The 17,711-nt window shown below is 45.3% G+C and overlaps 2 protein-coding genes across 4 annotated transcripts; both read left to right on the top strand.

Moving 5' to 3' along the window:
* Nucleotides 1–273: 273 nt before the first annotated feature.
* On the top strand, nucleotides 274–5,140 carry LOC123105438 (protein WVD2-like 1). The gene is made up of 7 exons (XM_044527506.1): nucleotides 274–606; nucleotides 1,938–2,364; nucleotides 2,980–3,065; nucleotides 3,380–3,473; nucleotides 3,583–3,654; nucleotides 4,130–4,240; nucleotides 4,682–5,140. Exons 1-7 carry the CDS (start codon nucleotides 521–523, stop codon nucleotides 4,892–4,894), a joined length of 1,089 nt encoding a protein of 362 aa, XP_044383441.1. The 5' UTR covers nucleotides 274–520; the 3' UTR covers nucleotides 4,895–5,140.
* Nucleotides 5,141–5,438: 298 nt separating this feature from the next.
* LOC123105437 (myosin-binding protein 3) lies at nucleotides 5,439–8,766 on the top strand. Of its 3 annotated transcripts, XM_044527504.1 has the most exons (4): nucleotides 5,448–6,065; nucleotides 6,216–6,999; nucleotides 7,093–8,371; nucleotides 8,562–8,766. In XM_044527504.1, exons 2-3 carry the CDS (start codon nucleotides 6,255–6,257, stop codon nucleotides 8,325–8,327), a joined length of 1,980 nt encoding a protein of 659 aa, XP_044383439.1. In that variant the 5' UTR covers nucleotides 5,448–6,065; nucleotides 6,216–6,254; the 3' UTR covers nucleotides 8,328–8,371; nucleotides 8,562–8,766. The 3 variants fall into 3 exon arrangements, with proteins under 3 accessions (XP_044383440.1, XP_044383438.1, XP_044383439.1); XM_044527505.1 differs by having other exon boundaries at nucleotides 5,439–6,073; nucleotides 7,093–8,766; XM_044527503.1 differs by having other exon boundaries at nucleotides 5,447–6,065; nucleotides 7,093–8,766.
* The last annotated feature ends 8,945 nt before the right edge of the window (nucleotides 8,767–17,711 follow it).

Here is a 17,711-nt window from a genome sequence, read left to right as displayed (position 1 = left end):
CTCGGGCCGAGCCCCCTCCCCCCCTCCTCTTCACACACGTCTCAATGTTCATGTATCTGCACAGCTGTACCGTCCAGTTGGCGTGAACCGGATGAATGATCCCTGCGACACCATCGCCAGCCAGGCGGCCAGCACGGCACGGCTATCTACGGAAAGGTCCAAAGTCCAAGCCAAGTCACCTCCACTTACACGTGAGCTGCGCCCCACAGCCCACAGCACCGCCCCGCGCAGCGCGCACCGAGCTCGAAGCACCCACCCACCCACCCACCCAACCCCTCGAGCACGGGGGGAGCCACACAGCCGGGCGCACACACTCGATCCCACACTCCCCCGCTCCCCCCCTCTCGGCACCGCGGCGAGCGAGCTAGCGAGGTTGGTGGAGCCGCTCCGCTCAAGAGGGGGAAGGCGACCCACGGTGGCGGAGGCAGGGGAGACCACGACGCCGGTCGGGCCGGAGTCCACCACCAGCAGCAGCAGCGGAGCGGAGCGGGCCGAGCTCGTTCCGGCCACCCCTGTGCCCATGGCGGCGAGCGGCGAGGGGGCCGGGGACGCGTCGGCCGCGGCCCGGCGGCGGTGGGATCTCACCAGCAAAGGGGCGGAGACCATGTAATGGCTGTCTTACAGTAATACCAGTACCGTCTTGCATTCTGTTTGCTGCGTTTTTGTTTTTCAGGAGGGGATTATGTGGGCGCCGTTGCCGAGCAATGTCGGAGCTGGAGCTCGTCATCTGGCGTGCCGCTAGATCTGTTTTAGCTGTGCACGATTCATGCGTGCTTTTCGTGATTTTCAAGGGATTCTTTTTCTTGGTCTGGGAACTCTAGATTGGGCGACCTAGGGTTTCGTATTGGGGGAGACAGATTCAACATAGCCCTCGAACGCCTTACACTGAACTCAGGTTTCAGGAGAAGGAATGCTTTTAGGAGCCAAGCGCAGTTTCCTTTTTAGGTTTTTGGTTAGGAGCCCAGCTCATCTTTTTTTAGCTTTGAGAACTTCTTGTTTCCATTTTTTTTTCCCTTCCAGAGGCATAAGTCTGGACGCGATGGATATTCCATCTTGCTCTAGCAAGCTTGAATCATTCTAGCGTGCATGAGAATTTTCTGGTGGATGTGCGCTCCTCAACTTCCACCGGCAGATTTTAGTTGTATATCCTGGCACATCTTACAGGAATTTTTAATTGCAACTTTTTTTTTATTCACCAGCCTTTCCATGTGAAGATTTTGAGATAGTGTCTTAGGTGGCCTTGGCTGTTAGGATCGTGCAAGTTGACTTTTTAGGATCCTTTTTTACATATTGTGCGGCCGGTCGATATGCAGTTGAGATCTGGCGATCTTTGTCAACAGTTCTTGGGCATCAGCTACAACTTCCGTGCGTTGTCAAGGAAAAATGGATATGTATCTTGTTTCTTATTAGATGCTTGGCCACATATCTTTATTATCACAGATCTTTTCCTTTTGTTGAGAACATTAAGACATGAACTGGCATGCATTTTTTTCTAGAGCAACTCAATTCAGATGTTCAGTTTGAAGAGTTATGAGAAGTGGCGTTGGGTATCTTTATGTAGTTACATACCTAAGATGTGTCCAAATTTACAGAAGTGCTCTTTTGTTTATACTTCATTGTCAGTTGTCACATATATATGTCGGCATTATGAGTCTTTATGGGGGATTGGCTATCATAATGCTCAGGTTAGAAGCCTATCATTTGCTTGAATACACTAAATGCACCTGACTCTTAGTTCATTATTGGAGAGTATTAGAGTATTTCTGTATGTGCTGAGTTGCTTGCACGATATTTGCACCGAATAGTTTATGAGGTTGCACTTTTTTATTTATAGAAGGTAGTTGAAACCCCCAATGTTTATCCATTTATTCCCTCTCATTACAATTCCTAGAGAGCTCCAGCTGCAGAGCTGTACTTATATTCTTTATTTTCTGCAGTCCAATGGTGAAAGAGGCTGCGGAAATCTCCACGGACGAAGAATCAGATGGTGTTGTTATATGCCCACCAGATGGCAACACTCGTGATTGCGAGGAAGTTGTTAGTGGCAGTGATCATGATAGTTCTCCAGAGGGCCAAGTAACTTCTGTAGAACCGGCCATAGACGGAGAAACAGGGGAAGACAAGCTTATAAACCAAGATTCACTGAAGTTGATTGATCAAGAAATGTCTGCTCTTCCTAAGTCACCAACAAAGCCTAGTATGTCTGGATCAGAGAAGTCTAAGCGTACTGTTCCTCAACCATTCGCACTTTCAACTCAAAGAAGGGTCTCTGGTGGAGGAAATGGTGGTGTGGCTCATCCATCCAGCAATGGAGAAAAATCTGGGCAAGGAAGTAGTGCCTCTCCAGCAAGCATGATAAAGAAGGTATGTTGGCGATTTCACTATGCTCTATTGCACTGTCTCATGATGCAGCTAATATCATGTGCCTCTAGTCTTGATTTTATTAGACCACTGTTTTTAATTTGATTTTTGGCCCTAACGTTCATGCATGCTTCATTGCTATGGAACGTTAGCCAACTAGATCATACAGAAGCAAGATTGGCTAGCCAACTTATCGGTTGAGGTTTTGCTTGCACATGCATTGGCCATCATTGGCTAGAAAAATGGACTGGAGTTGCCAAAAAGTTGGCCCTCATCCAAACAAAGACCAATATTTTGGACATAACAAAAAAAATTGTATTGTACACTTTGGTCACAATCCAAACATACCCCAGATCATATGAGTTGGTGATGCTTGGAAGAGTGTAATGTCTTCTGATTGAAGAGCTCCTTTGTTTGTTGAAGTTTATTTGTCTTTCTTTTGTCGTGGAACATCTTAAATTTCTTTTATGAACCTGAACATATGCACACATATTAATCGATGACATGTGTCTTTTCTTTGTTCCTGACTGATGTTTCTATTTGGCTGAAAATGTCATCCTGTAAGCTTTTTGTAGAGAGTTTGTTCTATTGACAGAACTAATCTGGGTATTACCGCAGAGTACTCTGGTGACACCCAAGAAGATGCCGCAACCTGGCCTTACATTTCAACCTCAAGACGACGACTCCTGTTCAGTGACTTCTTCGTATCCTTTTCTAATTTACGGTCTACACTCTACACTGTTCTATCATTATGTGCCTGTAATTTTATTTTTTGGAAGATGTTCTTCCAATTTTTGCATACCAAGGCTCAAGGCTGAAAGATGACTGGAAAATTACATTGTTCTGGCAATTTGTTTCTTACGTTTTCTGGAAGATCTTACAATTTGTGATATGAACCCACAAGCTGTATCTTCTCAGTTGACATTGTTTTGTGAACTGAAAACATTGCCAACATGATGTTTCTCTCCTCGTAGCAGTTTGAAACAATTGATTATGTATTTTCCTGAGTTGCACAAAGAACCACAGCTTCAGCACGAGCTGGCAGAACTAAGACAACTGTTGCCTTTGCTCCTACATTTGTATGTGACGACCGTGCTGACAAGAGGAAAGAGGTGTGTATGCAATCTGATTGCATTGTGCCAAGACAAGATGATCATAACCATTAACAGCCAGTAGCGATTTTTTTAAAAGCTGATACTCACAGTATTACTAATTCTTCAGTTCTACACGAAATTAGAAGAGAAGCACAAAGCTTTGGAAGCTGAGAAGAATGAGGCTGAAACAAGGAAAAAGGTAAGAACGTACTTTTGTTTCGTATGATGGAACATTTGAGTTATTTGTGCTCTGTTTCACCCTGGTAAAGGAAAACTGTCTTGATTTAACACGGGTATCCTTTGTTCTGTACCACGCTTAAACAAACGGATTTTCCAGCATTACTAGGCGATTAGATGCTTGATTGCATATGTTTATGTCAGAAATAGAATTGGAATTGATATAGAACTATAATCCCTATGATGAAAATGTAGTTGTGTGAGGATTTGCATCTCCTATACATTGGAGGTTTATTTGTACATTCCCACTTGGCCATAGCAGTGTATGTCTATCAAGCTTATTGAATAACATAGTGTTCAAGCCTAGGTTAGACTCTTGTGAATTCGAGCCCTAGATTTCTAACAGCTTGCTACTGCCAATTTTTTGACCAACATATCCTTGAATCTTTTGTTGTTAATATTGTTACTAACATTTCCGATGTTCATTTTTCCTGTAGGATGAGCAAGAAGCGGCTTTAAAACAACTAAGGAAGTCCTTGGTCATCAGAGCAAAACCCATGCCAAACTTCTACCAAGAAGGGCCCCCTCCAAAGGCTGAGCTTAAGAAGGTAATTCTGATATCTTGTATTTCCGCATAAAAATTATACATGCAGTTGCTTATACATGTTTCATAAATCACTATTTACATTTAATGGATGTGGTGCTTCCTAGGAGAATTCTGTATATATCACTGAAATGAGCCAGCGCCTTAATAATTAGTTAATGTGCTGTTTTTTGACTGAACAACACATGTTGCCCCTAATACAGAAGCAACCCATTGAATGATATCATAGGTGTAATTTGCTTCATAAAGTTACCTGTATAAGGCTTTCCATTTGTGTTATAGTGAGTAGATGTTGATGCATAGTTTTATGACAAGCAGAGCATTTAACTAACTTCCCATGATTTTTTAGTTTACTGACTACTGGCAAGAAATATAACACACCCGATGAACTGACTTTAAACTATGCTCAGTCACGGATTTACATTTGCGGTTCTGTTCTGTGAAGGTGCCTCCAACCCGTGCCAAGTCACCAAAGTTTACAAGGAGAAAGAGCACCGGCGACGGCACACCGGCGACCCCGGAGGCGGTGAACTCCAGCGCCGCATCTCACAGGGCGCATCGTCACAGCATGGGGAACCCTAAAGACGCCAACAAAGCGCAGTGCTCCCCGAAGAACGGTGTAGGCGCCAAAGCCAGAGCCGTGAAACCCGTGAGCTGAATGAAGGCCCTCTGAGAAGGAGGAGCATGGAGCAGCCAGCCAAGCTTGAATGTCGCTGTACAAACCCTAACTCAACGTTGTCTCTTGCATTTCGCGGTCAAGTTAATTCATGTAAGGTGGATGTCTGTCAGTCACTCGGTCGTTTGATGCCCTCGACGAACTGATTTGAGAGCTGAACTTATTGCATTGCCCCTCTGGATGTTTGCTTGCCTGGGTCTGGGTGGTTTGCAGATTTGTCCCATGTTCCATGACCCCCACCTTGTCTGGTGTTGTGATCATGTTTGTATTATTATTGTCATGGCTTGAGTTTTGCAAATTTGTGCGGAATACCTTCGGGTTCCAGACGTGGCCACCATGATAATGGATGTGCCAGCTTTACATCTAGAAATATGAAAGCATAAGCATCCCCATGACATGGCCACCCCTGGGAAATAATACTCCCTCCGTCCTAATATAAGAGCATTTTTGACAATAGTGTCAAAAATAATGCTCTTATATTATGGGATGGAGATTGTAAAAAATAATGCTCTTATATTATGGGACGGAGGGAGTAGTAAATTTGAACGCCATATTAAAATGGAGAGAAGGAGCATTCACATTTATTTCTCATTCATTAGGAAAAGAACGGAGCATTATTACTCCAACGTGAAGGATCTCAATTATTAGCAGATAAACCGACTTTTCCAAGCTCCATTTCCTGGTCCGGTGTCATCAGAAATGAAAAGAAAAACAGAAAGGAAAAGGTTTAGATGGGACACAACGACATATTTAAACTGACAACTAATTGAGAAAGCCACCACCCTATTATGTTTATTTCGAAGAGAAAAGATCATCATCAGCATTCACCTGTCGCCTCTTCTTCTTGTTGTTTATTTCGTCTAATCTCGTGTACATTTCCAACCTGCCATGACAGGTTCCGGGGGTAGAGCTCATCCCTCTCGCTGTCCCATTGACTGGAATTATTGATACACGTAGAAATCTCTCTCAGCCTTCAATTCTTTCTTTGTTTATTGGACGGTTTCTTGGTAGTTGGCGAGTAGTGCTCCAGCTCCATCCAGGGGCCAGGAACGTGGGTCTGGAGGAGATCTGAGCTTCCTTCTCCGTGAAGAAGGAAATTTGCTCAAGTCCACCAAAGATTTCATCGACGATCACTTCCACAGATGAGATGAAGGTATGTATGTATGTATGCATCTCTTCTCGCCTTCTTCAATAATTGGCTCAATTTGCACATCTCCTGATCCATCTTGCCCTTCTCCGTTTAGAAATTTGTTCAAATTTTGTATTGAGAATCTGATATTCAATCAATCACCATGATCTGCAGTGACAGCTCGGTCCTTCCATCCCGAGCGAAGATCGATCAATGGCTACTGCTAGTAGTACGGCCTGGGGATCTCACCGGCAGCAGTTCTCCGCCCTGCTATCCTCGGCGGTCCTGGAATGGGTGCTGATCCTGCTCATGCTGCTGGAGGGCCTGCTGTCCCGCCTGGCCACGGCGTTCGCGCGCCTCTGCAAGCTCCCGCCGCCCTGCCCGGCGTGCGCGCGGCTCGACGCCGTCCTCGGCGGGGCGCGCCCGGGCTCCTCCTACCGCGACCTCCTCTGCAGCTCCCACAGGGCGGAGGCGTCGTCGTCCTGGGCGTTCTGCCATGACGGTGGCATGGGCATTGGGGACGTTTTGGGAGATCGGCGCGTCGTTGACGACGAGATCGATCGTGTCGGGTACAGTGAGCTGAGGGCCTCCGACTCCGAGTCGGAGCTTAGAAGAAGGTCGCCGGAGGACGCCGCCGCCATCCGTAGGCTGAAGGAGGAGCTTACTCTGGGCCAGGCGCAGACAAAGGTTGCAGATAGCCTTCCTCTCAAGATTCAGAATGGTGGCCCGGATATTACACACTCTGAAGATTCAAGGGAGCCGGGCAGCATCGAGGCCGACATTCAGTCAACTGATCTTGCCACAAATGATGAAGAACCTCATACCAAGGTTGCAGATGGCTTTCTCCAATCCGGGTTAACGCAAGTTCAGAGTGGCAGATTACACTCTAAAGATTCACACAACATTCAGACAAGTGATCTTCCAACAAAAGATGAAGAACCTCGTACAGATACACAAGGTGTGTGCAGCATTACCCTTGACAAGCATACCATCAATTAAATTTTGTCCTGCCAATCTGAATTTCTGACAATGCTGCCATTTTCTCCTGTAGATCATAAACCAGAAGAAGAAGATGAGTGGCACAACGCTGATGATGGCGAGCCATTTGAAACCAAAGCTGCAGCAGATGAGCCGGAGCCTGAATTTGCCGACAGAGCCACCACACGGCAGGATTCCTTGAGAGTCCACCAGCACCTGAAGCTGCTGCTCTCGCAGCTCTCCGCTTCTTCGTCTTCTTTCCGGACGCCCGACAGCCCGAGCGTGCAGGAGCAGCAGCACGAGCAGGCCGTGCTGCGCAACATCACCAGGGCGCTCTCCCTGCAGCGGAACTACTCGGGCGTCTCCGACGGCAGCGTGGTCGACACTGAAGCTGAGGAGTGCGGCACGGTTGATGAGCTGAGGCGGCGGGTGGAGCTGGACCGCAGGTCCATGGCGCTCCTGTGGAAGGAGCTGGAGGAGGAGCGCAGCGCGTCGGCCGTGGCGACCAGCCAGGCCATGGCCATGATCACCAGGCTGCAGGAGGAGAAGGCGGCGATGCGGACCGAGGCGGCGCAGTACCGCAGGGTCATGGAGGAGCAGAGCGCGTACGATCGGGATGAAGCTGAGCGGCTGGCCGGCGTCGTGCGGGAGCTCGAGGCCGAGGTCGAGGGATACAAGGCCAGGCTCAGGGACCACGAGATCGTCGGCGAGATCCGCGACCATATGCGGCTCCTTCCGTGCCAGACAGACGGCGAGACCGGCGGCGTACCCGTCTCCGGACCGGCCGGAGAGGAATTCTCCGGCGACTCCGAGGACGACGAGAACGCGCGCGCCTGGAAGCAGCTGAGGGGGCTGACGGACAGGCTCCACCGGCTCTCGAACAACAGCAGCGGGATTGTCCAAGAACCGGAGCCCACGGACGTCGAAGAAGAAGAAGAAGACGGCGACGGCGGCAAGGAGGAGGACACGACGGAACCTTCGGTGGTGGGGAGGCGCGTGAGGAACGGCGACAACTTCACGAAATGGCAGCATCTTCAGTCCATCGAGACGACGAGCAAGGGCTCGACTCACGGCCACGGCCACCACGGACACGACGGTGGCGGCGAGGGTGACGACACGGCAGCACTGGAGGAGGAGATCGGGGAGCTCAGCCGGCGGCTGCAGGCGCTGGAAGCGGACCGGAGCTTCCTGGAGCACAGCGTGAACTCGCTGAGGAACGGGAGGGACGGCGAGGCCGTGATCCACGACATCGCTCGCAGCCTCAGAGAGCTCCGGAAGACACTCGGAGAGGATGCCATTGCTAGCTGAAAGCTTCGCTGGCCGGGGTTGCTCATGAGCATGCACATACAGAGGTGATTAATTCTTCAACCTCTGAACTGATGAAAATGGTTCGTGATCAATCTGCTGGAAGTTCATCTGAACTTTTTATATGAACTCCACCTCCGATCGATCCAGTGATCATCACCGCTGCTAATCTCACTTTTGATCCTTGTGATTTGATCGGTTGGAGTTCGAGCTGATCGAATGTTGTGCATGATGTAGGTTGTAAATAGTGATGAGGCTGCTCGATTGTACAATAAGCATGTGTGCATATGGTGCTGGATGGTTTGCAAGTGGACCAGGATTTTTTGCGTGGAGTGGTTGTTCTGCAATGCATTGCAGAATCAGGGTGTCACTGAATTCGCCCCCGTTTCATGTACAAAATTTTATCTTGACGGGTTTGAAATATTATGAAATTTTGAGAGGATGTAAGTGTGTTTCATATCTAAGATGGTGTAATGTTTCATATCGAAATTCAAAGTGCGCATCTAGAAACAAAAATGACACGTCACGGTGTGAATAGTAGCTAATGCGAACCGGGCCTTTAATTCAACCCATTTTCTTTACGCATCACCAATGAATGTTGACATTTTTAGCTCTTATACTATGTTTTGAATTCAGATATATAAATTTTTGTTTTATGATAAATACTTGTCACTGCTAGAACATAATTTATGTTTAGACTTTTTCAACATTCATAGAAAGACTAATTTCAAACGGGTGCACCAAATATCCCCCCTACAGGATATAGATAAAATATTGTAGATACATGTGGCAAAAATTACATACTTTGAATTTAGGTGTTTTTAAAGAAATAAAATAAATATTTTTGGCTTATCGACAATTAGTTATTATGTAAACTCTAAAATCAGATAAATGCCTCTGACCATTTTGGACATCACCCCCGTATGATTTTATGAAACCGGTTCTCTTAGAGATCTATCGGTTAATTAGTAAGTTTTTTTTTTATAAGATCAATCAGTGAATACTAGTACATCATGTCCACATGACAGACACCTCAGCCGACTTGGCTACACATAAAGATCCACACACCACCCAGGAGAGGAACTCCATTAGGGTTGCCAACAACTATTATCATAATCACAACTCCTCGAGCAAGCAATTGAGAGAGAGAGAGAGAGAGATATTAACCACTGACAGGTGGGGCACAGGGCCGGCCCTAGGCCTAGGCAAAGAGTGCGACTGCCTAGGGCCCAGCCAGGGGAGGGGCCCATATCTTATATTCTTATGTTCTGCCATTGATACTTTTTCTTAAAAAAACGCACGGACGCTTCGTTCTTTCTTCTTTCTTCCCCCTACTTTCATCTCCACATGGATTACCACAAGTCTCAAAGAAGGCAGGGGTCCAACGATGCTAATTTAATAATTTTTCTAGGTGTATCACCACCTTAATCTCTCTCTTTGTTATCAAATGGATTTGTTCGGTTGCACACTTGCATTAGGGCCTCAGAATTGCTAGGGCCGGCCCTGGTGGGGCAGATATGTCAGGCTTAGTATAAAGAAAGTTGTATTGGGAATCTGCTACGACAATGCACCTGTGGAATCTAATACATAGGTCATTCACTTCCTTGCCTTTAGGGTTTCGCTCCTGAGATCGCCTCGCCTACCCCCCCCCCCCCCCCCCCCCCAACACACACACATACCAAGCTGTTTTCGTTTTTTCTGATCATTTTGCCCCATATCAAATTTCCTTCAATTGTTTTTACGTCCATCACACCTTCCCGCATGAAAAGAAGAAAATCATTAAAAAAACACTAGAAAAAACACCACTCAACTACAATCACAACGGGTCCTCACCAGTTTGTTTTCTTTTTTCTGATGTTTTTGCCCCATATCAAATCGGCTTCGTTTGTTTTTACCTCTCTCACACCTTTTTTTTTGTTTGCGGGGTGAAAGAGAGATTTATTCAACAATGATAGGGTTACAATCTCAAGACAACAAGTCTGCCTCTCCACACCTTCCCACATGGAAAGGAAAAAAGAACATAAAAGAAAATGAATCAGTATATGTGCCCTCATATATATCAGCGTCGACACTAAGGAAGACAAACCATGTTCCTTCCATTTCATGAATGAATCAATGTATAAAAATATACGAAATATGTATATGGTAACCGTGTGGCAGATTGCGAAACTGGCACATGCATCCAACGCCATCAATTTTCTCCCGATTTCCTTCCTTTTTCGCACGACCTCCCGATTTCTTTTCTTTCCCTCACGTCCTCCTCCGATCCTTCCTTTTTCGCACGACCTCCCGATTTCTTTTCTTTCCCTCACGTCCTCCTCCGATTTTTTTCCTTTCCTGCACGTCCTCCCTGATTTTATCGGGCACACCCGCTTGTGCCTTCCTAATTTTCGTAATCGTCATTTATGGCCCCACATGCCTTCTCGATTTTCAGCAAAAATAATGCTTAGACTAGGATTTGATCCGTGTGGCAGATTGCGAAACTGGCACATGCATCCAACGCCATCAATTCTCTCCCGATTTCCTTCCTTTTTCGCACGACCTCCCGATTTCTTTTCTTTCCCTCACGTCCTCCTCCGATCCTTCCTTTTTCGCACGACCTCCCGATTTCTTTTCTTTCCCTCACGTCCTCCTCCGATTTTTTTTCTTTTCCCGCACGTCCTCCCTGATTTTATCGGGCACACCCGCTTGTGCCTTCCTAATTTTCGTAATCGTCATTTATGGCCCCACATGTCTTCTCGATTTTCAGCAAAAATAATGCTTAGACTAGGATTTGATCTCTGGTCTATAGGTAATTAACAAAGGGAGCTAACCACCTCACCTATCACACTCATTGTCGAACATTCTAAGAGAAATACTGTTTTTGACATGTTTTTGCCTTTAATATGTTAGCACTGAAAAACTTTTTGTTTTAAGCATCGTGGTAACTTTGATCATTGGAAATAAATTTGTTGACCCGCCACCTGGTAATTTCTGTAAATAGCACGATAACATTCATGCCATAGACCTGATAATTTAGATACAAACATCGTGGTAACTTTAACCATAGGGGAAAACAAATGTGAAAAGATACCTGATAATTTATGTGTAAATAGATGGTAATATACGCAGCGCACATCTGATAACTGAGGTAGAAGCACCATGGTAACTTTGACCGTACGGATTTTGTTTTTGAAAAGATACTCCGGTATCTTCTGTGTAAATAGCACGGTAGTATACCCCCCTCCCCTGGCATTTTTATGTGTAAATAATATAAAAATATATGCACTGCGATAACTAAACACCATGATAAGTTTTTGACCTGTGCGGGGGGGGGGGGGGGGCTTGATAGGTTACCTAGAATCACCATGATAACTTTTTGTCCCGGGAAAAAGTTGTTCAAAACATCCCCAATAATTTTTGTGTAAATAACATGATAATATAAGCACCGCATAATCGATAACTTGCAATATAAACATGATGGTAACTTTTTTTACCAAAGAAAAAATATATAAGTTGTTAAAAACATACACTCGCCTCGCGCGTGGGCCTCTTGAATGAACACAACACATAGCGTGCCACGGGAAAGTCACATAATGTTTAGTGTCATGAGGGGCACACGTGCTATAGGCATGATAAGTTACACAAAAACATCATGGTAATTTTTGACCTATGGAAAAAGCTACCGAAACACACCTAGGTTTTTAGGTGCAAGTATCATGATAATATACGAACCGTAGACCTGGTAACTCATGTACAATCCCCCATGGTAACTTTGACCTGGGGGAGGTTGATGTACATATACCCTAATAACTTATGTGTAAGTACCACGGTATTTTACACATCGAAGACCTTATAACTTGTGTACAAAACACAGTGGTAACTTTGAAAGGGTGTAGTTGTTGAAGCATAGTACCTGATACGTTCTATGTAAATAGCACGGTAAATTATGCAACACATGCCTGATAACTTGCATACAAATATCATGGTAACTTTGTCCTGGGGAGAAATCATGCGGTAGACGTGAAGAAGTGGTAGTTTTCTCGGGGGAGAGCTCCCGAGATGTGCGAGAGAAATAGATTTCTCAGGCGAGCCTGCGGGGTCATTTGGGAAGAGGCGAGGTCGTGCGCCAAATATCACATTCCAAAAATATAATACATGTTTATCTAAATAATGCCAGAGTAACCAAGTACCATCGACTTTAATAGAGGATGTGGATCCACAAGATCCTGGTATCAGTAATATTTTTAAATTGTCATACGTCAAATTAGTTTTGTACTATGTTCGGACAAAGTTAAGTTATACTTCCTTCGTCCGAAAAAACTTGTTTCAAGCTTATTTTTCAAATGGATGTATACAATTCATGCTAGATACATTCATTTGACTGATAAGTTTTTTCGGATAAGGGAAGTACGTATTTTTACAGGAGAACGTTTTTTTCTTCATTGCACTGTCTCAGTGCAGACCAGCTCATTATCAGAGAGACTGGCGTGTAGGGTCACCTTGTCAGCATCAAGGTCGAACAAGACCAGACCAGACCAGACCAGAGCAGACCACGCAAATCCTCTGGCTCTCGCACCAGCCGGCCGTCGTTCCCCATCCCCTCGCCGCCGGCACCACCATACCGCCGCGGCGCCATGCTCCGGCTGCGAAGCTCCATCCTCGCCCATCTCCTCTCTTCTTCTCCGGCCACCTCTCCCGCACCCCCTCTCCACCGCCTCCTCTCGGTCGCCATTCCCCCAAGCACCGGATTCGCTGCGGAGAACTACCTCTTCTCCACCTGCGGCCTCACGCGGGCAGAGGCCGCCAAGGCCTCCCGCAAGCTCACCCGCCTCAAGTACCCCGCCAATCCCGACGCCGTGATCGCCTTCCTCGCCGGCCTCGGCCTCTCCGGCGCCGATGTCGCCGCGGTCGTCGCCAGGGACCCGCAGCTCCTCCGCCAGAGTGGAGTACTTGAGGAACACGTTCAGGTGGACGGATGCTGAGGTGGCCATTGCCGTTTCTAAGGCTCCAGCTGTGCTGACGAGGGCTAAGGAATCGCTGCAGCGCAGATCCCAGTTCCTCATCTCCGAGCTGGGGTTGGAACCGGCATACATTGCTTATCGTCCGGCAATGCTCATGTACTGCTTGGAGGGCCGGATCAGACCCCGGCACTAGTTGTAAAGTTTCTCAAGGAAAATGGATTGCTCAATTGTGACCCGAGCTACTATACTGTTTTCACGGTGTCCGAGAAGACGTTCAGGAAGAAGTTCATACACCCTCATAAGGAAGCTGCACCGTACCTGGAAAAAGACTATGATGCTGCTTGAAAGGGGGAAGAGCCCACTAATTTCAGATTCACATAAGCTCTGATGTAACTGTTTGCTGGTTGTGCGCTGATGTATGTCTGCTAGATGCTGGGTCGGTTGTTGTTAATTGTTATGAGACTGATAATTTGATCCCTGAATACTGATATGTAATGTCATCACTCAGCAGAGAAGAAACCATGGATCAGTTATCAACTTTTTCGTCCTCATTCATGTTTTTAAACACACGTATTGTAACTAAGCGTGAGATCAGGCCATTCTGCCATGCATTCAAATTTCAGTTTTCAAGTTCGTTGCTGGTGTATTGAGATAATTAGCCAAGGTAAGGTCTCCTTCATGTCAGTAATGCACTCCTAATGTTCTATAAATGTTTATGCAATTCATAGTGGATAATTGGAGGATCAATCTGATGCCCATCCCAAATTTAGGTAAATAGTCTTTTTGAAGCAGCTTGAGAGCATGTTGCCTCCTGGTGTTGGCGTTTCCTATTTTGGGACTTTTTTTTTTTGCTTTAACTAAGTAAGTGAAGATGGAGGCGTTCATTCAACCGTGGAAACTTTAGCGAAAAAATTCAACCGTAGAAAGTGTACACAGATGAGTTCTCCTTTAGTTAGATCAGAAGCAACGATTTGGAACCATTGGTCATATTGGAAATACCTACTGGGCTGCAGGATGAAATGTGCAGGGCTCACACATACAGGTTATCTGCTAAAGAGAGATGCCCACTTGACTAAACATCGAACTCTCATGGAGGAGGGTTGGCATCATTTTAAGTTTTAAGTAAGTAAACTTACGTGCCTCTGTTCATTTTTATGCTAGTATTGTTATTGAGACAATGGCGAAGCACTTGCTGCTAGTGATGTTATTGAGACAAAGAAGCACTATTTTTTTTGTGTGTGTTGTGGATTTTTATGCTCTGCGCCATGGCCATAAATCATGCGTTTATTGTGGATGTCAGATTAAGATTTTTAGTTCATTATTGTGTTTTCATCCTGTGGGTAATTCTTGGTGCCAAGCACCACCAGGTGGTTCACTAGCATTTTTTTTCTTGCTTTCTATATCTGAGGTACCTCTTCTTTAGTTTGGCTGAAACTGAGTGCTTAACTTGTTGCTTCTATCAGTGTGATTGTGATTAGTGTCAGCAAACAGTTGGTATCATGTACATCCATACTTGAATACATGGTCTGAATATCTGCAGAGACTGCAGGTTCTTAATTACTCCCCCCTAGTATTCTTGTTTGTATGAAATGCTGCACATAATCTGCTAACCTTTTGGGGCACATTTCTTCCAACTGGCCACATAATCTGTACTTGAATTAGTTTCCACCATCTTGGGTGTTCATCTGGATGAAGATATCATTGAAATTCAGGGACGCAGAGTAAAATTTGATACCTGTGTCTGCATGATTTTTGCCAAGGTAAAATTAAGGACTCGAACAATGTTTTATCTGGAAAGGCAAAGAACTCCTGTACTTTCTTTAACTTCCGAAGTAACTGCCAAAGCATGCTAGAATTTTTTTAGCTTCTATTTTTCAAGAAGATGGGTTGTACTGTAGTTGTCATGGTCTGCTTTTTTCTGAAACACAAAGTAAGCATTTCAAGCTGGCTGTACTTAAACCTTTCATACATCAACTCATGCATTTGGGTCCTCGAACAACCTCCTCTGGGCCCTCAAGAAGAGCTTCTACCTTCTCATGTCTGACCTCGAGGGTGCGGTCAAACCAAACGTCACGTTGCTGCCGGGGTGCAGGCTAGGTGCTTGTGTTATTGCCAAGCTATGCATTAATCAGCCATGGCTGCTCCCCACCATACCAGAGTGTGCCCAGCCGCTCTCGGATGTTCAGGCAAGCTCTGCATGCTGTCGCATTCCTCAGCGAGGAGAAGATCGCAGCCAAAGTTGAATACTTGAAGAGCACGTTCAGATGGTCGGATGCTCAGGTGTTTCTAAAGCTCCACTGATGCTGAAGAGGTCCAATGAATCGCTGCAGCGCAGGTCTGAGTTCCTCATCTTCGAGGTGGGCTTGGAACCGGCATACATTGCTCATCCACCAGTAATACTCGGTCGCAGCCTAGAGGGCTGGCTCAGGCCCTGATACTAGGCTGTAAAGTTTCTCAAGGAAAATGGATTGCTCAAGCGTGACCTGAGCTACTTTACAGTTACACTTGTCAAGATGAACGAGGATGATTTCATGCTGAAATAATATGCCCCCACAAGGAAGTTGCACCTTACCTCGCTGAAGATTATGCAGCCGCTTGCAGAGGGCAAGTGCCTGCTAGATCCTGATACTAGGCTGTAAAGTTTCTCAAGGAAAATGGATTGCTCAAGCGTGACCTGAGCTACTTTACAGTTACACTTGTCAAGATGAACGAGGATGGTTTCATGCTGAAATAATATGCCCCCATAAGGAAGTTGCACCTTACCTCGCTGAAGATTATGCAGCCGCTTGCAGAGGGCAAGTGCCTGCTAGATCCAGTTTTACATGAACCAAGACCGGTATGGAAATTGGTATGGTCATTATGTCATTCAGTCGAAACGAAAGCATCACACTACTATTACTATGGACTTGTCCTTCCTTGTGTCATATTGACACATATATTGGAATTAAGAGTGTGAGATCAGGGCATCCCACAGATGCTTTGAGGTATCAATGAGTAGTATTTCTGCACACTCTGTATCTTCATGTTCTGAAATGGCCATTGCAGTTTGCAGTGCAATCCTCAATCTGTCTTTCCATGAAAGAATGTTCTCATTTTAGCCATGAAGATGATATGAGGTCTCAAACTTTGCTTTGGATGAAAATTTTGGACCTCTTCTTCTGCGGGAAACACTTTTGGAATTGCTGATGGCCAGTTAGCGACAATGTGCTGACCATTGCTGAGGATGCAGTTTTGATCTGGTTTGTTGGTTGCTTGCTTTAGTTCTTCTATAAGCTGAAACGTTTCTTCTTCCTGCAGTAGTTTTGTTTGTAAGATATTAACTGTTGTGAAGGCAGGCCATTGCTGAGTGTTGACTAATAGTTTATATATCAGTTTTTTCATTTATTTGTCTCCTGTAGTTTTGGATGACCTTCTGGGTGATACTTTTCTAGGGCATCTGATCTTGAAATTGAATAGTTGAGTAGTAGGCTAGTGGCATTTCTGTTGACTGCCTACTTGTATATTACTACCACGTAAACAGATATTTCTAATACCCTGGTATTTTTGGTGGAGAAGCAAATTGACGCTTGTATGGTATGGTGCTGAAAAACAGAGGGCATTTCATACAATCGGAGAAGTTATGTTATGGTAACCTTAAAAAGGATTATGGCATTACCATGTTCTGCTATATCTTTTAGCTAATTTTATTTATTCCATAATAGCACTATCTATATAGATAGTGAGGGTATCTTTATCCCTTAGCATATTTGTGTAGGATAGTAAAGTGGGTCTTATGTGCCATCTTTTTTGCAAATTTCTATCTGGAAAGTGGGAATAGGAAAAGGGAAAAGGCCGAATGGGATGCCATGTAGTATGGAATCTTGCAGAATTTCAAACATAGGAATTACTGATGGTGCACATTTGTTTGTTCCTGATGTGAGGCTGTAGAAGTTGGAAGGAATGAGATCTCAGGTGTGTGCTCGCAGTAAGACAAAGGTGATGGTCCATGCTATTACCGGCGAAGAGATGTGATTTAAAGATCAGTTGTGTGTCCCTTCTCTGGTACTTGTGTTGAAATTATATAAACAAGATTAATGATATGTACACGAGGTGAATGGGTCGATCGATGGAGTGATTTACCACCAGATCAGAAGAAGATGCGGAGTTCTTCCTCAAGCGAAAATTGGGCTGGGCAATACGAGCAAACTGATTTACTGAATGTGAATGGTGCTTTTTTTTTTCTGCCAGGTGAAGATGTGTTGAAACTGGATGTTGATGGTGCTTGTTTCTTCTTCCAGGAAACGAGACAAAACATGGTGGCAATGGCTTTGCTGTACTATACATGATTCTGAAGGCCCTGTTAGTTTATGATGCCCTGAAGATTCAGTGACATGTACGGCCTGACGCTGGCGTAAGTTTTATTCAGGGAAGCTCCTACTTGTCTCTTTTTTGAATTTTGCAAGTT

Source organism: Triticum aestivum, chromosome 5A, assembly GCF_018294505.1.
Source record: "Triticum aestivum cultivar Chinese Spring chromosome 5A, IWGSC CS RefSeq v2.1, whole genome shotgun sequence".
NCBI lineage: Eukaryota > Viridiplantae > Streptophyta > Magnoliopsida > Poales > Poaceae > Triticum > Triticum aestivum.
Note: the sequence above shows the minus strand (reverse complement) of the source record. Positions and strands in the feature narration are given on the sequence as shown.

What these genes read in the sequence shown, in the direction of transcription:
- LOC123105438 (XM_044527506.1), top strand. Translation starts at nt 521, where the DNA reads ATGGCGGCGAGCGGCGAGGGGGCCGGGGACGCGTCGGCCGCGGCCCGG. An exon ending in AGCAAAGGGGCGGAGACCAT is followed by an intron (nt 607 to 1,937) that starts GTAATGGCTGTC and finishes TATTTTCTGCAG; the next exon opens with TCCAATGGTGAAAGAGGCTG. An exon ending in TCCTGTTCAGTGACTTCTTC is followed by an intron (nt 3,066 to 3,379) that starts GTATCCTTTTCT and finishes AGTTGCACAAAG; the next exon opens with AACCACAGCTTCAGCACGAG.
- LOC123105437 (XM_044527505.1), top strand. Translation starts at nt 6,255, where the DNA reads ATGGCTACTGCTAGTAGTACGGCCTGGGGATCTCACCGGCAGCAGTTC. An exon ending in ACCTCGTACAGATACACAAG is followed by an intron (nt 7,000 to 7,092) that starts GTGTGTGCAGCA and finishes TTTCTCCTGTAG; the next exon opens with ATCATAAACCAGAAGAAGAA.